This window comes from Phaenicophaeus curvirostris, chromosome 19 (assembly GCF_032191515.1).
Source record: "Phaenicophaeus curvirostris isolate KB17595 chromosome 19, BPBGC_Pcur_1.0, whole genome shotgun sequence".
Classification (NCBI taxonomy): Eukaryota; Metazoa; Chordata; class Aves; order Cuculiformes; family Cuculidae; genus Phaenicophaeus; species Phaenicophaeus curvirostris.
Window position 1 is genome coordinate 2173596 of NC_091410.1, and position 20296 is coordinate 2193891.

At 42.2% G+C, this 20296-nt stretch overlaps 1 protein-coding gene across 1 annotated transcript in view; it reads right to left on the reverse strand.

The window, feature by feature from the left end:
- B3GNTL1 (UDP-GlcNAc:betaGal beta-1,3-N-acetylglucosaminyltransferase like 1) overlaps window positions 1-20296 on the reverse strand; it is a 125141-nt gene that overhangs the window by 10279 nt on the left and 94566 nt on the right. The window contains exons 9-10 of the mRNA XM_069872357.1: window positions 14570-14705; window positions 4802-4870 (exon numbers count right to left, since the gene is read on the reverse strand). Of these exons, the coding sequence (XP_069728458.1) occupies window positions 4802-4870; window positions 14570-14705 (205 nt within the window). The remainder of the gene's footprint in view (window positions 1-4801; window positions 4871-14569; window positions 14706-20296) is intronic.

A 20296-nucleotide genomic window follows, 5' to 3' on the forward strand; every position in this document is an offset into this window, starting at 1 on the left:
AGTCTGGTATGACCAACATAGTGGCTTTTTATGATGGGGTGACCGCAGCAGTGGACACAGGAAAACCAATGGATGTGATCTATCTCTACTTCTCTAAAGCCTTAGAAACTGGCCCCCACAACATCCTTCTCTCTAAAGCGGAGAGAGATGGATTTGATGGGTGGACTGTTCGGTGGATAAAAAATTGGCTGGATGGTCGTGTTCAGACAGTACTGGTCAATGGCACAAAGTCCAGATGGAGATCCATGACAAGTGGTGTCCCTCAGGGGTCTGTACTGGGACCGGTGCTGTTTAACATTCATCAGTGACATAGACAGTGAGATTGAGGGCACCTTCAGCAAGTTTGCAGATGACACCAAGCTGAGTGGTGCAGTTGCCACACAAGAAGGTTGGGATATCATTGAGAGGGACCTGGACAGACTGGAGAAGCAGGGCTGTGAGAACCTCATGAGGTTCAACAGGACCACGTGCAAGATCCTACACCTGGGTCGGGGCAATTCCCATTTTCAGTACATGATGGGGGATGACATGATTGAAAGCAGCCCTGCAAAGAAGGACTTGGGGTGCTGGTTGATAAGAAGCTCAATATGAGCTGGCAAGGTGCACTTGCAGCCCAGAAGGCCAACCATGTCCTAGGCTGCAACAAAAGAAGCGTGGCCAGCAGGTCGAGGGAGGTGATTCTGCTTCTCTTTTCCTCTCTTGTGAGACCTCATCTGGAGTATTGTGTCCAGTTCTGGAATCCTCAACATAAGAAGGCTATGAAACTGTTGGAACAGGTCCATAGGAGGGCCAGAAAGATGATTCAAGGGCTGCAGCACCTCCCATGTGAGGACAGGATGAGAGAATTGGGCTTGTTCAGCCTGGAGAAGAGAAGACTCAAGGGAGATCTTATAATGACTTTCCAGTGCCTAAAGGGGCAACAGAAAAGCTGAGGAGGGACTTCTTACGAAGCCTTGTGGTAATAGGACTAGGGGGAATGGATATAAACTGGAGAAGGGCAGATTTAGACTAGACATAAGGAGGAACTTCTTCACAATGAGAGTGGTGAGGCACTCTCGCACAGGTTGCCCAGGGAAGTTGCAGCTATCCCATCCCTGGAAGTGTTCAAGGCCAGCTTGGATGGGGGCTTGGGCACCCTGATCTAGCGGGACATCGATCAGGGGAGGCTGGTACCAGATGATCTTTAAGGTCCCTTCCAATCCAAACTACTGTATGAATCTATGATTTTCTAAAGACTCACAACAGGTTGCAGTACAGTCTTTTTTACGACTGCTCTGAGGGTATGGGTGCATGTTAGGAAGACAAATGTATGGGATCTGTAACAATTATATGTATGGGATTGGTAACAATTATGCTGACAGTATCACTTCCCCATTAGTGAGTATTCCAGATCAAAATCCTGAACTCCGATTGCTTTCATTAGCTTCCAAGTACAAAATTTGATGTTATAGTTGCTGCAGTCTAACCCAAAGCTGTCTCTGAGGAGGTGCCCCTCTGTTCCTCTCCCACTCCCACAGTTGCACTCCCATCATACACGGATCACACACCCTCAAGGTAATTCAATTCACAGGACAACTTGCTGGAAAACATTTTATTTAGATGGTTCCTTTTCTGTCAGCTCAGCCAACTGACTAACCATAGAGGGGCAGAATCACCTCCCTTGACCTGCTGGCCATGCTTCTTTTGATGCAGCCCAGAACACTGCCTTCTGAGCTGCGAGCGCACGTTCCAGGCTCTTATCAGGCTTCCCATCAACCAGCGCCCCCAAGTCTTTCTCTGCAGGGCTGCTTTCAATCACATCGTCCCCCATCGTGTACTGAAATTGGGGATTGCCCAACCCAGATGTTGGAGCTTGCACTTGGTCTTGTTGAACCTAATAGGCACAATGTTAACCTTCTTCCAGTCACCAGGGACTTCTCCTGATTGCCATGACTTTTCAAATATCATGGAGAGTGGCTTGGCAACCACATCGGCCAATTCCCTCAGGACTCTGGGACGAATCTCATCAGGTCTCATAGACATAAATGTTCAGGTTCCTCAGTCAGTTACAAACTGCCATCTTGCCATCCCATGACCCAGGAGGGGAGAGGAGACCAGTTGTCAGCTAAGACTGATGCAAAAACCTTGTTACGTATCTCAGCCTTCTGCTTGTCTGTTGATACGAGGTCATCATTTTCAGCCATTAGTGGGGGGTACGTTCTCTTTGACTTTCCTTTTCTGACTGAAGTACCTGATTATAGAAGCCCTTCTTGTTAGTCTTCATGTCCCTTGCCAAGCTCAGCTCCAGCTGTGCCTTGGCTTTCCTGACCTCATCCCTACACATCCGGGCAGCATCCCTGTATGCATCCCAGGTTCCCTGTCCCTGCTTGCACTGCCAGTGCAGTTCCCTCTTCTTGAGTTTGACCAGCAGGTCTCAACTCAGCCACAATGGTCTCTTCCCTTCTCTGCCTGATTTCCTGCAGCTGGGGACTGAGTGCTCTTGCGCTTTATGGAAACTGTCCTTGAATATTTGCCAGCTCTGTCCTTCTCCCTTGTCCCCAAGGACCATGTCCCAGAGGGTCATACTGAGTAATTCCTTGAAGAACTGGAAGTCTGCTTTCCTGAAATTTAGGGTCTTGACTATACTCCTCACCTGTCCCATGTCCCCCCGCTGGACCTTCAACTCCACCCGTGTGTGGTCACTGCAGCCCAGGCTGCCTCCAATCCTAATGTCACTAATGAGTTCACTTGTACACTGGACCATCAGGTCCAGTATTGCATCTCCTCGGGTGTGATTCTCCATCAGCTGGACTAAGAAATTATCTTCAATGCACTCCAGGAGTCTCCTGGATTGCCCACAGCTGCCGTGCTACTTTTCCAGCATATGTCAGGGTAGTTGATGTCCCTGAGTAGGATGAGAGCTTGTGAGCATGAAGCCTCCTGTAGCTGGAGGAAGAAGATTTCATCGGTTGGCTCTCCTTGATTGGGTGGCCTGTCGTATACACCAGCCACAAGGTTCCCATTGGTTCCTCGGTCTTTAATTCTGACCCACAAGCTTTCGACCTGTTTGTGGCTACTCTTCAACAACAGCTCTTCATATTCTATCCATAGAGGGCAAGACCTCCACCCCTTCTTCCTGGTCTGTCCCTTCTGAACCACCTGTTACTATCGATAGCCACACTCCAGACATAGGATTCATCCCACCAAGTTTCAGGTATGGCAACTAGATCATAGCTTTCTAGTAGCATGGTAGCTTCCAGCTCCTCCTGCTTGTTACCCAGTCTTCGTGCATTTTTATAGAGGCACTTCAGCTGGGCTGCTGGTTGCATCACCTTCTTAGTGGACCCTTTATTAAAATCATAGAATCATAAAATCGCTAGATTAGAAAAGACCTCTTAGATCATTGAGCCAAACCATTGTTATCTGCCGCTAAACCATGTCCTTGAGCACCTCATTCTACCCGTCTTTTAAATACCTCTAGGGATGGTGACTCAACCACCTCCCTGGGCAGCCTGTTCTAGTGCCTGATAACCCTTTCTGTGAAAAATGTTCTCCTCATGTCCAGTCTGAACCTCCCCCAGTACAGCTTGTGGCCATTCCCTCTTGTCTTGTCCCCTGTAACCTGGGACAAGTGGCCTGCACCCACCTCTCTACAACCTCCTTTCAGGTAGTTGTAAAGAGCAATAAGATCTCCCCTCAGCCTCCTCTTTTCAAGGTTTAACAACCCCAGTTCCCTCAGCTGCTCCTTGTAAGACTTGTTCTCCAGCCCCTTCACCAGCTTTGTCGCTCTTCTCTGGACTCGCTCCAGAGCCTCAATACTCTTCTTGTGATGAGGGACCCAGAATTACCTGTAAGGTACTTATGAGGTGTTTTGGAGAAGTTTTCGGGAGCCTCCCTCTCATCTCCACAGGACTTCAGCCGCATCACGGCATCCCCAGCATGCCCCTAGACAGCAGGTGGAGGGCCCACACCAGCACCCTGTCCCTCTAACCATTGTCTGTCCTCCCACTGTTTGTCACAAGCTAGCCTGATATTATCCCCCATCCTCTTCACATCTAGTTTAAAGTCCTATCTACGATCCCTGCAAGCTCTTGAGCAAAGACTGTCCTCCCACTTTGAGAAAGGTGGCTCCCATCCAATATTTGTAAACCTGGTGCAGTGTTAGCCATCCCGTTTTCAATAAAAGCAAAGTTGTTGTGACAACAGCCATGGAGCCATGTATCAACAGTCTGGATCTGTCTGATCCTTACAATGTCACCACCCGTAACTGGAAGGAGAGAGGAAAAAATCACTTGGGCACCAGGTTCCTTCACTAGCCACCCCGAAGACCTAACATCTCTTTTAATCCCCCACGGGCTACATCCTGCTGCTTCATCCCCTCCCACACGGAGTAGCAGCGATGGGTAGTAGTCTGAGGGCCTTACCAGGCTGGGATGTTTTCTAGCAATATCCCTTGCCCAGGCACCTGGGAGGCAGCAGATGTCTCTGTGAATAGGGTCTGCTCAACATATTGGACCCTCATATTTGATTTTTATCCATCACGTGCCAAATTCCACTTCTGCTTAAAAAAAACCAAAACTGTCAGTGAATGCTCTTTCATACCGTCATCAGAAGCCTTTCAGAGCAGATATTTTTTTGCCTTTCTACACTGACTCCTCTGAGTGCTACAGCTGTGTTTGCACTCCTGGGTGAATCCCAGCTCCCTGCCTCTTACCCAAGGGAGTTGTTGCACAATATTTAAAATCAGTGACGTGTTCTTTCATCACATTTCCCAGAATGCTTCCATGTTACAGTAAAAAACACAAAAGTGTATGTAACGAACCTCAGATGCTTCATAAGTGTAGAATCCTTTTGTTATTTTCTTTTCATCAACATCACAAAATGCAGTTACCTGGCAAAAGAGAAGCAGAGTATTTGACACTGCTCTTTGCTACAGCAGGTATCTCACCTGTAGTGCATCTATAGAAGTGATGCTGCAGGCATGTGAGTGAACACCGGAACGGGGCAACCTGCCCTGGGCCTCCTATGGAGCTTAAAAATGTATTAAACCCTTTCCAATTGTATCTTAAGGAGATACGCAAATTTTGCAGTTGTCTATGAGCAAGTTCTGGTTTTTTACAAAGCTGAAAACGGGTGATTTCAGCTACTGACTGCATAAGAGAAAATAGCTATGAGAGTATCAACATCACCCTCAGCGACAGGCAAAGTAACGTAAAACCAGAGCCCAACCTCCTCATTGTGATGCTGCCACCAAACACCTAAGACCAGATGACACAAAGCTGCCTCTTTCTGCTCACTGAGCAGAAATCTGCCACCCATACCTCCGTACAGAGGTGCTGCAACTTTGGATGCTTTGGTAACACCAGCCTCAGTTCTAGATAATAACACACCACGTTTGGGAACTCCCACAGCTTCAGACTTCTTATTTTCCAACTGAAAAGTTCAGCAGATTTTGTGTTTAAACACATCGTTACTGCTGCATTGTGCTTATTCGTAGTGCAGCTAGGGCAGCATTATGTGCAGCCCAAGCTGCCAAATATTTCAGATTGTTTTTATTTGTTGCAAATATGCACACACAATAAATGCCTGCAATCCAAAATACACAGTGGCCTCGTTTTTGAACCACTGGGTTGCCAGGTACATTTCAGAATACTTTTTACAACATGTTACAAACTATGTGTCCCTCCCCCCACCCCACCCAGCACCGACTTCCCTTGGATCCATTCATATTACCTGCACAGAACTCTTGCACTGACGCAGTTAAATATTAAGGTCTCGAGGAAATCAATTATTCTGGTGAAAGTTGGAGAGCAATTTTCCTATCTTTTTACTTGTTGCGTTAAAAATTGATTAACAATCCTCACTGGTGAGAAAATGTGAAAAAGCCAACCAGCTGTTTGTTAATTTCTGAAGTTAGAGAAGGCTGCAGAAGCCTGGATTGGATTCTGTGCCTACAAATCAGAATCTCACATTTTCCTCTGGTGATTAAAATAGTTCTCTTTTACCTAAAGTGACCTCATTTTGCTTGCGCAAAGGAGAACATTGACACTTTTGTACTCTGCATTGCTGCTTGCCTCCCAGCGCAGAGGGACGGTTCTGCCTTACAGATGTGTTCAGGCAACAGGCAGGCAGAGCTGCATTCTCCTGCAACATAAAAGGTGTTTCTACCTCACAAACTGGAGATGTTTCCTCTGTCCAAGGCCCTGACAGATGCATCGATTTTCTCTTAACATGAATGGTGTTAGGGAACCAAAGAGCTCATGTATCACCAGACTGCCAATAATCACAGCACGTCCCCTCATTTGCCTGCGAAGATGGGATGGACTGTAACACTCTTCTGAGTTACCACTAAGGTATCTCAGCATATAATTTTCAATGGGTTCAGCCAGCTTAAATGTGATATTTACAGTATTGGAATACATGTCAGACCTGAACAGGCAATTTTTCTGCCATATGGGTGATGAAAATATAAGTCAACTATTTTTCTGGCACACTATTTTCCAATTAAAGAGAATCTATATCTGAAGCCCAAACACAGGACTCGCACGCACTGGATTATTCTATAAGGAGAATTTACTATTAATTTATTACGTATCCTGTAAAGAGCTATTTATGTTATACTATTAGGGCAAACCTAGAGTTAATGATTTATTTTCCTGCATCAATGGGCTTCTTTCTCATATCTTTTATGAAGATCCTCTATCCATACATGAACTACTGTCTCCCAGGGAGGAACCTATGAATTATAAATCCATAAAGCAGCCTCAAGTTGCTTCCCCCACCCGTCCCCTTCTAGTAAAACAGCTCTTTTGCAACACCCCTGACAATACAACACCACTGAAGCTTACAAGAGTCCTAAGATCACACTTCAGTTTTAAGAGAAGATATAAATTATTATATATTTTTGTTTTGAACATCACTTGCATGAAAATCTGCACAATCCCAAAACAAAGCAAAAAGACTGCTATTTCTCTCAATTAAAAACTGGAAGAGACAGCCAGGGATCTGTTATACAACCTATGGAATTATGGTAAGGACATAAATAAATAATAATAAATCAATAAATATGAATTGGATCACATATTAACAACAGTGTAAGCAGAAAAGGAGAAATAGTTTTCGCCCTCATGAGAAAAATTTTATATAGTTCAGAAGATAAGAAAAAGAAATTGTTAAGAGGACACTAAGTTTGAGGAAGAGAAAAGCAATTCTCTGGCTGGTTCTTTGTAACAAACAGAGCAGCTAAGTGAAGGGACTCGTGGGCTGGGACTATTGGACCTCTCTGAGATAAAAGGAGATGAGTAGGCAGCAGATTAATCCTGCTCCACATGTACGACCTAAGGAGTGATTCAGAGTGGGCTTGGGGTGCAGGTGTAGGAAGGAGCGGTGGTGAGGGGGCTCTCTACATTTGGGAGGGGTTCTATTATACAGAGCTTAATGATTGTGATGATGAGGTCAAGCGCTTACGGTTAAGGATGAGGTGGAAGGCAAACAAGGCAGGTATCCAAGACAGGAAAACATTTCTTCCTAATATCTCATCTAAATCTCCCCTCTTTCAGCTGAAAACTGTTCCCCCTCTTCCTGTCCCTGATCAAGAGTCCCTCCCCAGCTTTCCTGGAGTCCCTTTCAGTACTGGAAGCTGCTCTAAGGTCTTCCCGCAGCCTTCTCTTCTCCTGGCTGAACAACCCTAACTCTCTCAGCCTGGCCTTGTACAGGAGGTGCTCCAACCCGCAGATCATCTGCATGGGCTCCTCTGGACTTGCTCCAACAGCTCCATGTCCTTCCTGTGCTGAGGATTCCAGACCTGGACGCAGGGCTCCAGGTAGGGTCTCAACAGAGTGGAGCGGAGGGGCAGAATGCCCTCCCTTGCCCTGCTCGTCCCACTGCTTTGGATGTGGCCCAGGACACAGTTGGCTTTTTGGGCTGTGAGCACACATTGCCAGCTTATGTAGAGCTTCTCATCTACCAGCACCTCCAACTCTGCCTTCTCCTCAGGGCTGCTCGCAATCCTTTCTCTACCTAACCTGTGTTTGTGCTTGGGAATGCCCCAATCCAGGTTGCAGGACCTTGCTGTCATGAGGTTCACACAAGTCCACCTCTCAAGTGTTTTCCAGTCATAGTCATTCCATGATTCTATGATTTTACGTACTTAGTAGCTGTTTGAGCTGTGCTACTATTACACAAGAATTAATAGTTTGTTTCCTGCTTGACTTGTTTGCTGCCTTGTTGGCTGCTGCAGAGGATCTTTCCTTACACCTTCAATTCCACTCAGATTTCCTAATGTAAAAACTGAAAGATTTCATCAGCCTAAAAATATCCTTTTGTGGTGAATTACCTTCATCGGATTTTATTCCCTCATCTTTTCACTTGTGGTCTGCTTGATCATTTACAGAAAGCAACAGAATGTAATCACAGCAAATTCTCAAGATCTGTTCTAGCAGGAAGGATACATGAGGCAAGTTTACATGGGAGACAGAATAGTAGAGCATAATAGAAACAAAGGACAACCCCTTTCATAACTGGTCACCTGCACATTGTTTCCTCTTCCTTCTCATTATATTAAATAGTCTCATAAAAATTATCTTTAAAGAAGACAATCTGCAAACTCTCTACGAAATACTCCCTGAGCAGATCTTCCTGGTTGCTCTCTCTTCACATCTCAAGCAAACTTCATTGATTTCAAATGTCTAGTGACCCTCCTGATTGTATTTCTAATTCTCTCATTCAAATTTATATAAAGCCTCAGGAGCAGGATAATACCCGTCTCCACAATGTTAAATCCTTTTTGGCCATTCATGTCAAGCCAAAGTAATTCGAAGTGTCATACTGCAAGTTTAAAGAGATACAGTTAGTGACAAATAGAACAAGAGACATGCGGAGGCACAAACATCTTCCAGTACGCCATTAGCAGAACAATGAGACAAGTGTGCAACTCTCTGTCACTATCTGAGTGGTTTAAAGTATCAGTGTGCTGCATTTATTCCACTTCTTCAGCATTACAGCCACGACGGAAGCTGTGAGTGTCTTTAAATTCCAAGCATGCATTTCATTACTCCATTTAAAGAAACTCTTCCATTAAAGATAGCAGCGTCTTCCTACTTTGTATGCACAGTAATAGCTGACAAAGTTGCTTAAGAGAATTTTAATACCAGAATCCAAAATGCAAAATAATCTTCTAAACATTGTAGACACAACAGTTCCCTATTACGTACATCACACAACTGCCTTTGCACGTAACAGCGTGGGAACCAGCTGCAAGGTTCTCATTTCTCAAGAAAAGATAACTGCATTAGTTATGCCAGGAACTTTCCAAGCATCTGCAGTCACAAAATGGACATTGAAAAGAGCGTATCATCCCAACAGAAGCAGCAGGGAGATTATCCTGCCATATTTCAGCAGGAAGTTTTCACTATGGTCCAGAATGAAGCCTCTATTTCACCCTGTGTCATTTTAGGATGCTTTACACCTGGATTTAACTGAAGCTTTCAAATTTCATTTCTCTCCTTGTTCTGCACTCTCTTTTCTAACTCCTTTTCATGTCGACATTCTATCTTTTGCTCCACAGTCAAGGTGGGTGTAATTCTTCCCTTTATGTCCCTTTGCTTTTACACATGGTTCCTTCAGTCTCTCTACTATTCAGATATTTTAGACTAGTTACAATGATAAAAAACTTACTCATTTCTTGCTTCTTGTGATAAGCTGAAGGGTCATAGCTGAAGTACATGGTTTAGCAACGGTGCTTTTTAAAAAAAGGGAAGAGAAACAAACCAATGATTTAAAGTGGCTGATGGGCTAAGAATAAGGGCGTACAAAATAACTTCTTGATGTTTTCAAGTTTGCCACTGGTGAATAGAGCTGCCATAGAGAAGCCTCATGGGCTGGTTGTGCAAGTACTGTTTCCACGACACTAATTTGCTGATGCCTGTTTCGCCCTTTCCCCCTCCTTTTCTCTTCACTACTTGAACACTATTTTCATCTATTGGAAATGACACAAAATGTTAATGCTGCAGTTCTCCTTTTAGCTAGAGTTTGATGGAGAATAAAAGAGCAGACAAGACAGTGCAGGAGCTCTCTAGGCTCAAGTAGCACCCCCAAAAACATTTGGTTTCCATCTTTGGCTGCAAATTACAGAGAAGATGGCTGTGTTTTAAACAAAAAAAGGTCTGTTCCACTTCATTCTTACAAAAATGTGAATACTGAACCACTAACAACTGTGTGAATGAAGAAGGGAACAGCCACAAAGCAGAATTGCTGGTAATTGATTCATAAAAACGCTACTTGTTAGCTAATTTTTTTCTTTTGTTGCTGTTCAGCAAAAATAACGACCCTCACATTTTTGCCCAAACTCTTGGGAGACAAAACATGATTTTAATATTCAGCACACAGATGTCTGAAGGAAGAGAGAGAATATTGCTTATGTGTCCTTTCCTCTTTTCAACATTCAAATCCAGGCTGTTTTCCAAGCAGACTAAGGTGATAATTTTGGGAGGAGTGTGACCATACAGACTGCTACTTCCTGGAATTGCCAACATTTTGTTTTCTAAGAAACAATGCTGTTTGTCATACAACAGATTTATACTTTATAAATACCACAAAACTCCAGTTAGTATAGGTTAGATAGACAATTGCCTGGTCTATCAGGTTATAAAAATATTAGAAATGTTCTCTTCTGAAAAAAATGCTTTCTTACATGCCCTGAAGTTGACATTTCAAAGAATTAATTCCCATCCTGAAGGGTTAGTATAGTTTAGGTTTTTTTCACAATTACAAAATAATACAAGCTGAATGCAACAGGCTTGGGGGTGGGGGTGATGTTTCCTATTTATTCTATGAGTATATGTTCCAAATTTTCTACAGGTACTTAGTGTCAGTTTAGAAAACAATCCTGCAACTCCACATTCCAACAGAACTCAGTTTCATGATCTAATGAAATTCTGTATGTCCATAAGGGGAGAGTGAACAGAGCATAGGGGAAGTTTTCAAGAGTCTCAGCTGGCAAGGTATAAAACCAATTGAAACTAAATTTAGACAGATCATACAGCTTACACAGTTTATTTTGGCAACTTTTCCTGCATTTGAAAGCGTATCAGATGTTTTAAGATCACACTGGTTTATGCAACTGAACCCTCAGAGGAGAAAATGACAATTCCATTGATGTAATATATCATGTTTTATTTGAAGAGGCTTTTGGAATTGTATTTTAAAAGTGCCTATTTCACATAATTGATGAATTTATATCCCAGGGCCTCCATTTACAAGACAACATTGGATTCTACTTGTTGACTCAAAGTGATACTGAATCCCCTACTGCTCTTATAATTAACAGAACATCTGAAAGCTTAAATCTCTTTATAGTCCTTAAAGAGTAAGTCAGGAAAATAATTTTTTGGTTTTAGGGCTGGAAAGGACAAAGCAACAGCCATTTACAACCTTTATTTGTACGGGATTTTAGAATATTTGGCAAGAGTTGAAGATGGATACCTGAAGGATTTTTGAGGGAAACCTGGAGTTTAACTCATCACCTTCTATGGTTATTAATACAGAATAAAATGAAAACTGCCAGTATTTGCATACTGCAAATTTTATATTTTTTTTCCTGAAGCTCCAGCAGCACGATCTTTTGATTGGCACTTGGAGGAGAAATGAGATGTTTTAACTGCTTCTACAGCTGCTTGCCAATGACTTACTAGGAAACATTAGGATATCAGTTAAGCTTCAAGTCTAACTGAGATGGATAGACTTGGGATGTCACTAGTGGATAAGCTATTACAATGGTAGTCATAATGAGCCTGAACAACTCGATAGAACCGGTGCGTTAATCACTATAGATAACACTAATGTAACCAGAAATTATCTGTCTAAAAGCCAGGCCTCTGCTCACCTAGAATGATACTTTCTAAAGATATTTATCTTCATAGTTTATTGAGAAAACCTCTAAATACTTCAGATACCATGTCAGACAGTGGATGCAGTTTGATTACTCTCTATAAGGAATTCAGGATCAGACTGTGACTGCATTTCAGCAGTACTTTTGCCAAGTGAGTCACACTTGGCACATGCAGGTGCATCTGGCGTGTAAGCTTGCTAAATCTGTCTGGTCTAGTAGCCAGTAATGAATGGGTTAATGCTCAGTGCTATATTTCGATATCGAACTAAAGCACACTGGAATATGAGCAATTGTAACCTGGACAGAAGCAAAACAACATCATGGCCTGCAACATTGCCAAAGCAAACTTTATATAAATGTCAGCTGGAAAGAGCAGCAAGATCCAGTTAATTAGAACCACACTGCCAGTGCTAGCACACCAGGGAACGAAGGTTGTTCCTTACCAAAGGAGAGGGAAGCCTTGGTTCTCTGGCAGAAAAATGGCAAAAAACCCACCAATATGGTTCTTCTCTTGTCCTTTGTACCATCTCTGCAGTGAGATCTTCACATTACCATTCTGTTTGCTGAATTGGCCATGAAGTCCGAGTGAGTCTCTTATAGAAGTAGGTGGCATGTGTAACCCAAAGCTAAAGAGGTGTTCTATAATACCTTAATCTCCATTTTGGCTTAGCACAAAAAAAAAAGCTAAAACACCCAAAGTAAACTGGAACTCCAACAGCTGAGATGGTGAGACACTGCTACAAATCAATACAGTCTGTATTATCCATGACATCTCAGAAATACCTGCTTGCATAGTACTACCAGACAAGCTGCCACCTCTTTCATTGGAACTTACTTTCTAATTCTCATAATTTTGTAGACAGATCAGTGCAATGGCTGCCAGTAAGTTAGTGGTATTCACTAAGTGCTCTGAAAAATACTGATGCATGTACTTTTTCATCAGTTCCCCAAAGTCACGTGCAGTATGCACTGCACAACCAAGATAGCGCAGTACCTTTAGTGGATGGTTCTGTCCTCTTGGAATGAAGTAACTGCTTGGCAACACATAGCATTTAATCTTTCTTCATACAGTTCACCCACTGCCACATGATGGTAATGAAAGTGGGATGGCACTGCAGTATCAAATTCAGGTTCAAAGTGTTGTGTCTGAGTGTCTATCCAATAATTTTGACTAAGAGGATACACATTTCTTCTGTTTTCTTTGTATACGTGTGTGGTTTAAGGGCCACTACTTTAATCAGTTTTATATATGAGATCCGACACAAAAAACCTAGACTGACCCTATAGTTTGGGAACCAAGTGCAGGAGGGGAGAGACAAAGAGATGGATATAGAACATGTTCTACCCTGGCACAGTAAGACAAGGCTCAACTTGATTGCTGCACTCAGTACGAGTGGATGTATGTTCAGATACAGACATCTTCTTACCCTCGGACAGAAAATCATAGAATCATAGAATCATAGAATAACCAGGTTGGAAGAGACCCACCGGATCATCGAATCCAACCATTCCTATCAAAAATGATGCTGTGCAAGAGTGAACAGTGAATGAATATCAACTTTCTTGTGAAACTGAAAAAATCCGTGACGGAAACTTTTCAGTTTTTGGCAGAGGCTGACAGCGAAGAGGTCCCAGAGATCCAGTTGGTGCTCAGAGGAATCCGTCTCTTTGTCGATAGAAGATGTGAAAGCAAAACCAACAGAGATCAACAACCTTTCAGAAAATGATCTGTGGAATTGCTTTGAATGTTGGCAGCATTGCATACAGCCACGTGCCAGCTCATAAGGGAACTGTTGTGAAGGGAAAAATAGTTAATTTTCTTAATTTGTTAAGTAAAAAGTGTTACAGGCACAGTCTTGTGGGTTTCTTTGTGTGTTGGATCTTTGTATTTATTTGTCATTTTGTTTTCCCATCCATATTTTTAAGAAAAGGAAACACATTTTGTAAGAAAATGAGCATTTGGTGGCTCTTTACAAGAAACAGCAATTTGACATTAGCCCTAAAGCCTTTAATCTAACAGAAAGTTCCTACACAAAACGCTAAAATAATAAGTTTTTTAAACTCTCACCAAATAAATCTCTCCCGAGAAATACCTGCCATTTTCAAATATAATAATCTCTGAATTTTCAGTTGACTCTAAAATGAATTAGTCATGTGCAATAGTTTCTACCTCCCTGTTCACACCCCACTCATTTTTAAACAGAGTTCCAGTACAATGACTCCTCATAATACAAGTTGATCAGCATCCCACAGGGACCCATTCAGTATCCACTTAGGAATTGGACAAATATTATACATGTATGAATAATCCTGGACAAGGTAGTTCAGTATTATACCATCCAGATAAAGAATTCTCCTACTTAGCTTGGGTACTCGGCTTCTGAGTGGTTAGTTACACACATACAGTTAAGTAGTGTGACTAATCTATTATTGTGGTTAGTCACCACCAAGCAGGAATGTGGCTGAATGTGCTGTACTACGTATACACAGTACACTCTGGATAACATAATACAGCATTTAAAAGAAGTAATTCAGTATGTAGAGTATTGAGAATTTCCCCAGCCTGCACCATTCACCAACTAGTGCTCTGGGAGCCAAATTTCTTATGAAAATTGCGCTACCTTCTGTTAGAAGACACCAGGAGGCACATGAAAGAGAAGAAAGTGCTTTTGTAGAGATGTTGCACCACTCTAACTAGCTCACCTTTTTCTGATTAGCTGATGACAAGCTTCTGTAGAGCTTCTTGCCTTGCTTGCCAGCATTCCAAATGGTGAATGATGTCCAGGAGCTCAGGACTCTGTCTTCAAGAAATCTGACTCGGTGATTCCAGATGGTTTCCCTGGAGAGTTATAAGAAGCGTGGATTTTGACTCCTAAAACTTTCAGCATTATTATGAACCTATATGCATAGACACATATTCACATATACATAAACCTGACCAAACTGATTCACATGTGATAAAAAAAAAATAAATCACACTAAAACTTTATACCAGAAATTTCCAAGGGAAATGTAAACAGCTGACAGGAAAAAAGATATTCTGTGGAAGTTCTCAGACAAAAATAATTAGGATAGATGTGAAGCTGTAGCTAAACCACTATTATTTTCAAGAACACTAACAGAAGATCATAAGAAGATGGAATGCGATAGCTATGGTGACCAACTGCAATACCCACAATTCCAACTGGCCAGCAATGCATCGTCTGCCCCTACCTGTGCTCACCACTTGAACTGCTCTAGAACCCTGCAGTGCATACAAGCACACTGTCTTCTATATTCAAGGTGACCTGCTCATGTTCCATCCATACATGCATTCATTCTCCTTTGTGAACGTGAGGTTGAAATCTCACAAATTCAGGACTCCAATCAATTCAAATGCTACAATGAAGTGCATTCATGTTGTTGCTCAAGTCTTCAACAAGTCTATTTGCAAGGCTCTGACTTGTGGACACCTAAACAGCAACAAATCACCACAGAACTGCAAAGCCACAGGAAACAATGAAACTATCGTGTTACACATGATTCACACACGGTGAATGGCTATAAATTGGAGAGGGGGAGATTTAGACTAGACATATGGAGGAAATTCTTCACAATGAGAGTGGTGAAGCACTGGAACAGGTGGCCCAGGGAAGTTGGGGGTGACCCATCTCTGGGAGTGTTCAAGGCCAGGTTGGATGGGGCTTGGAGCCCCTGATCCAGTGGGAGGTGTCCCTGCCCATGGCAGGGGGGTTGGAATTAGGTGATCTTTAAGTACATCTTTGAGCCCCACAGTCTTCCAACTACATCAAGTTGGTTTAGAACTAAAACACCAAAGCACTCAAGGAATACGTTACTACTTCTGCTTCAAACAAGGCTTCTGATTTGTCAGTCAGCACAAGTTATCGTGAGGCAGCCACAATAAACTCCTGATCTGCAAGAGCAGCTTGTGATTGTATGGAAAAATCAAAATGCATTCCAGTGTCTCTGATGCTAAGGATCAAACCTCTGCAGGTAGGTAGATGGTCAGGAGCCGCTACAGCTATGCTGTTGTTGGTCCATCTCATCAGTGATCAGACTGCTCCATCTCCAGGTCACAGTTCAGATGATCCATAATCCTGTAGTACACCAATTTTGGATCTATTACAAAACTGCAAACACATGACCTGGCATTACAGTGAGGTCTGACTTCTCTGAAACATTTTCAGATTTTTCTTTTTTGTAACAGATTATCAAATGACACAAAGCCAAATCTTTGGTTCCATATTCTTCTTATGAAGGGCACCTCTGAGGTACAAGGATAACGTGAGGTTATCAAGGTTAACAGGTAACCTCATTTGTTCCCAAAAGTTTGTTAGCAAACTTTTCTAATATTTTAATGATAGGAGTTCTGGGTTTTTATTTTTGTCACACGTTCACATCCCTAAGTTAAAAGTTTTGAAAAGTGGGAAGCTGTAAGCTGTAAGACATATGGATTCTTGCTGGGATTATTGGTCAGCTCCAGAGAGCCTGCTTCATTTCAGGCCATTTCTAAGCAGAGCCAAATCCTGCTTAGCACTTCATCATTGGTTGTGGTGTAATAACTTGGAGAGAACTTCACATACAAGTAACTGTACCCAAGAAGAACAGTTACTCCATATAAAATTTCCACACCGTTTTGAAGACTATGGCTGTGCACCAGCACTTCAACTCACAGAGAAAGAAACATCTTGGATTTGATTGCAAATCTCTTCTAATGCAATCATGAGCTGTGCTCCTGCTGCCTTACTTGCTGCTGGCCCTCTTCGATATTTACCTTTCTCCATGTTTAGTAGAGCTCACTGTGATTCCAGAAGGAAAGTTAAAAGGAAGACATATGGAGGTCAACTATTTTTCCAGGATCACTTTACTAAAAGTTTTAGAGATTCTACTAGCTTCTAAAAAGCAGGATTACTGCTTTACACTTATATGGAAAGGTTTTAGGAGAGACTTCACATTGAAAAGTGACTTCAGAAGGCTAATGCTGCATTACATTCTGGAGGTGCTTCAGGATCTGCTCTGTGGATTTGAGTCAGAAGCAAGCTTCTTTTCCACTTGAGTTTGAACTTACGAAAGCCAATGAAAAACCAGGTAAACTTAAAAGGCATAACAAAGATTTTCAACTAACTACTGGCTGTAGGAAAAACACTGGAGTTTTCCAGGCACACAGAAAATGTTTCTATCATTCACAGAAATGTCCCAGTACACTTGGTAGTGGTTGTTTCCAGACAGTCTGCATGTGCTGCCCAGCTGATGGGTGCCCACCTTCCACGGAGTCCCTACAGAGGTAACATTCAAGCAGACAAAATATCCTTGTAATCACCCACAAAGGCTCCAGACTGCAGCAGATTTACTGACCCACATTTTCTAGGACTGTTATAAGGAGAAACCCAAGTGGGGATTTAAGGGAACTGCACTCAGAAATAAACAGGTAAGAAACTCATTAAACTACCACTGTCCAAATACAACAATATTGTCAGACAGTTGCCTTTAAACATCAATGCTTTCTTAAATGCATGTTTTGTGTTGTGAAAATGAAGCCATTATACTTAGCACTTGTGATTTGTTTGCTTCCATCACCAAGGCATTTGGTGGAAGTGCTTACAGAAAAGAATTTACAAATTGCATCCCCATCCGCTGTGTGCCCTCTTCAATGAAGATTTTAAGTTATATTTAACAGTCTGCAGTCTTTGGCCAACACTGACATTTCTTTAATGGTGCAAGCCAAGATTGTCAGATAAAAATACAGAACTGAGGGGAGTTGTGACTGAGCTTTGGAGTAACAACCACAGACTGAATCCTGGGGAAAAAAAAGGTTCCACATGAGCAACGTATCTCACATGCTGGAGCAAAAGGTAGCTTGTGGAGTTTCAGTTATCCCTTTCGGGTTTCCAGTTCAACTAATTTGCCACATTTTTTTATGTTGCCAGGAGAGATAACTGGGATTCCTGCCTTCAGGGCTCAGGGAGTGCCATTTTCCCATCCTTTAAGAGCCAGTGCAGGTGCAACAGACAGGAACTGTAGCAACCTGCAAAGGATGATTAAAGAAAATGCCTGAAACTACCATGAAGCTGTACAAACCACTACTCAAGAGACGATTCTCACAGCTATTTTGAGATTTTGCACTATTATATATTCATGGCCACCAGCAAAACCTTGGGGGTATTATTACTCTGTACCATCCCAAATCCAGGCTGCTTTTCCTCCCCATGCCAGAAAGGGTTAAAGTATGCAGATTCCCAGTAGCTCCCAGTATAATTTCCCAGTCTGTATTGAGTTAACAAGATTTTCCCCAGCCAGAAGGTGGGAAACAAATTCTTGTGATTGTAGAAGGTGGTTCTCACATCCTAACATTCCTCCTTGGCCCAGATTACTGAAGTACATTGTTTTCCCCACTTCCTTCTTTTTCCCATTTTCTGTTTTACTTTACTAAAGAAGGGTTAGAAGAATACACATTTTTCAACTTTGAAAATCATTCTTGAGTCTTACACAATTACTGAGAACATCTTTGATGCAGCCCCTCAATACTCACAAGTGACATAGTCTGGAAAGAAGAAGAGGAGTCATAATTCTGCAGGAGTGAAATGCCGCTCTTCCATGCAGTGGGAGAGAATGACTACAACATGTATTCCTCATCTCCAAGTAGTTATTGCCATACCATCCACCCTAGCAATATAACAAAGGGTCTCTGTTCAAATGTGTGCTGACCTACTGACTGAACACAGAAGTCAAGAAACATCTGCTCTCCTCCTATTCTGAAATGAAAGATAATGTGACAATAAAAGCTATATGATTTAATGCCTGAGCTCAGTTCAACCTCGTCATTCTGTTTGACTGTCTCTCCCCTCCTTCCCCCAGTGAGGCTACATAAGTGAATCCACAGAGCAAGGACAGATGTACAAGTACTTGAGAAATGCACAAATGCAAGCCCAATGTCCTGAACAGCACTAGAATGTCAGGCATTGACTACCATCCACAGTAATATTGTAAATGTATAAACCTGATCCTTTCCCAACACTGTGGTCCCACATGCTGCTCAGGTAACCCCAGACGGGAAGAGGAGCTACTCAAGTGAGTGGTCTCTTCCAGTAGTTTTGTATTCACAGAGTATAAAGAGTATAAAGAGTTCTATATTATAGCGTAATCTCACCTGATAGCTAATCCAGAGATAGAAGAACAGAGAACATTTTAGTCACAGTGAGAGCTGAAAGAACAGATTCTTTTAGCCAGGCTTGCATGCAGAATGCAAGGTCCTTAGAATCCACAGGAAATTCAGAAGGGAAATTCATTTGAACCTTGACCATACTGGGGAATAAACTGATTTTTTTTTTGTCGCTGTTGTTCTGTTGAACTTCATGTGAACTTATTAATTGCTGGACTATATCATCCCACTAAGTTATTACATTTACACCATTAATAGGTTCTATTAATGGCTGGGTTCACCTTCAGGCCATGGTCATTAACTGAGGCATGGTTTGCATTGGGCTTATTTTTCATGAAAGGCTTATTAAGAAAGACAGAGACTTTGCCAGTTACTTTCAAGAATCTAATGAGGTCATTAGTTTCCATGTTTAATTGAAATGCCAAATGCAAGCATGGAAGACAAAAAAATGCACTTGACCTCATCTTTATTTCAGTGGTACAAGAAAATGTTATGCTTTTCCTCTCTCCTGTGTATTTTTGGATACATAAGTTTCTGCTGGTGATGCAGTCAGCATTCCTGTGCTCGTGAACAATATGAGCCCCACGCCTCAGAGCAGCTCTGAACAACCAAAGGTGTGGTTCAGAAAAGTGTCTTTTCTGCTTTGCTGGAAGCTTCTAGTGCCTGGAATCAGGTGGTTTCAATAGAAGATGTCAGTTTGGTTATTTCTGCAGGACAAGCTCTTACAATATTGTACTTGTTCTGAACACATGGCATGCGAAATTACTGTACGCCTTGTAAGCACACTTCACATTTTCTGCATCAAAGGGAATAGTTCAAATCTCAGAGGGAAGTTACAAACTTTATTTTCTGTCTATATTAAATTTCTCTTTACTGAAAGTTTGTAAATTGCTACAAAGATTGGCTGCCTCCCTGACTGCCTGTGTTCATGAGCAGCACTACCCAAAGACAAGCACAATAGTTTATTGCTCATCTTGTTCCAGGCTGACTTATATCTCGCAATGAGGTATATTGTTATGTATACAGTTCCTTTTCCTCCACTTTGGCAAGATAAAAATCTACGAGTTCTACAATGCTTTTATTACACACCAAGCTTTCTTCCTACATTATGTCTCACTATAAAGCCAGCTCTGATGCTGTATCAGGTCAGTGTAACATACCTATGTAGTATGGGCAGCCCTAGGACACGAGCTGCACTGCAAGATAATGGAATTTACATCCCAGAGATACAACATTTTGGATTTTCTGTTGTAAATTCCTGGCTGAAGAGA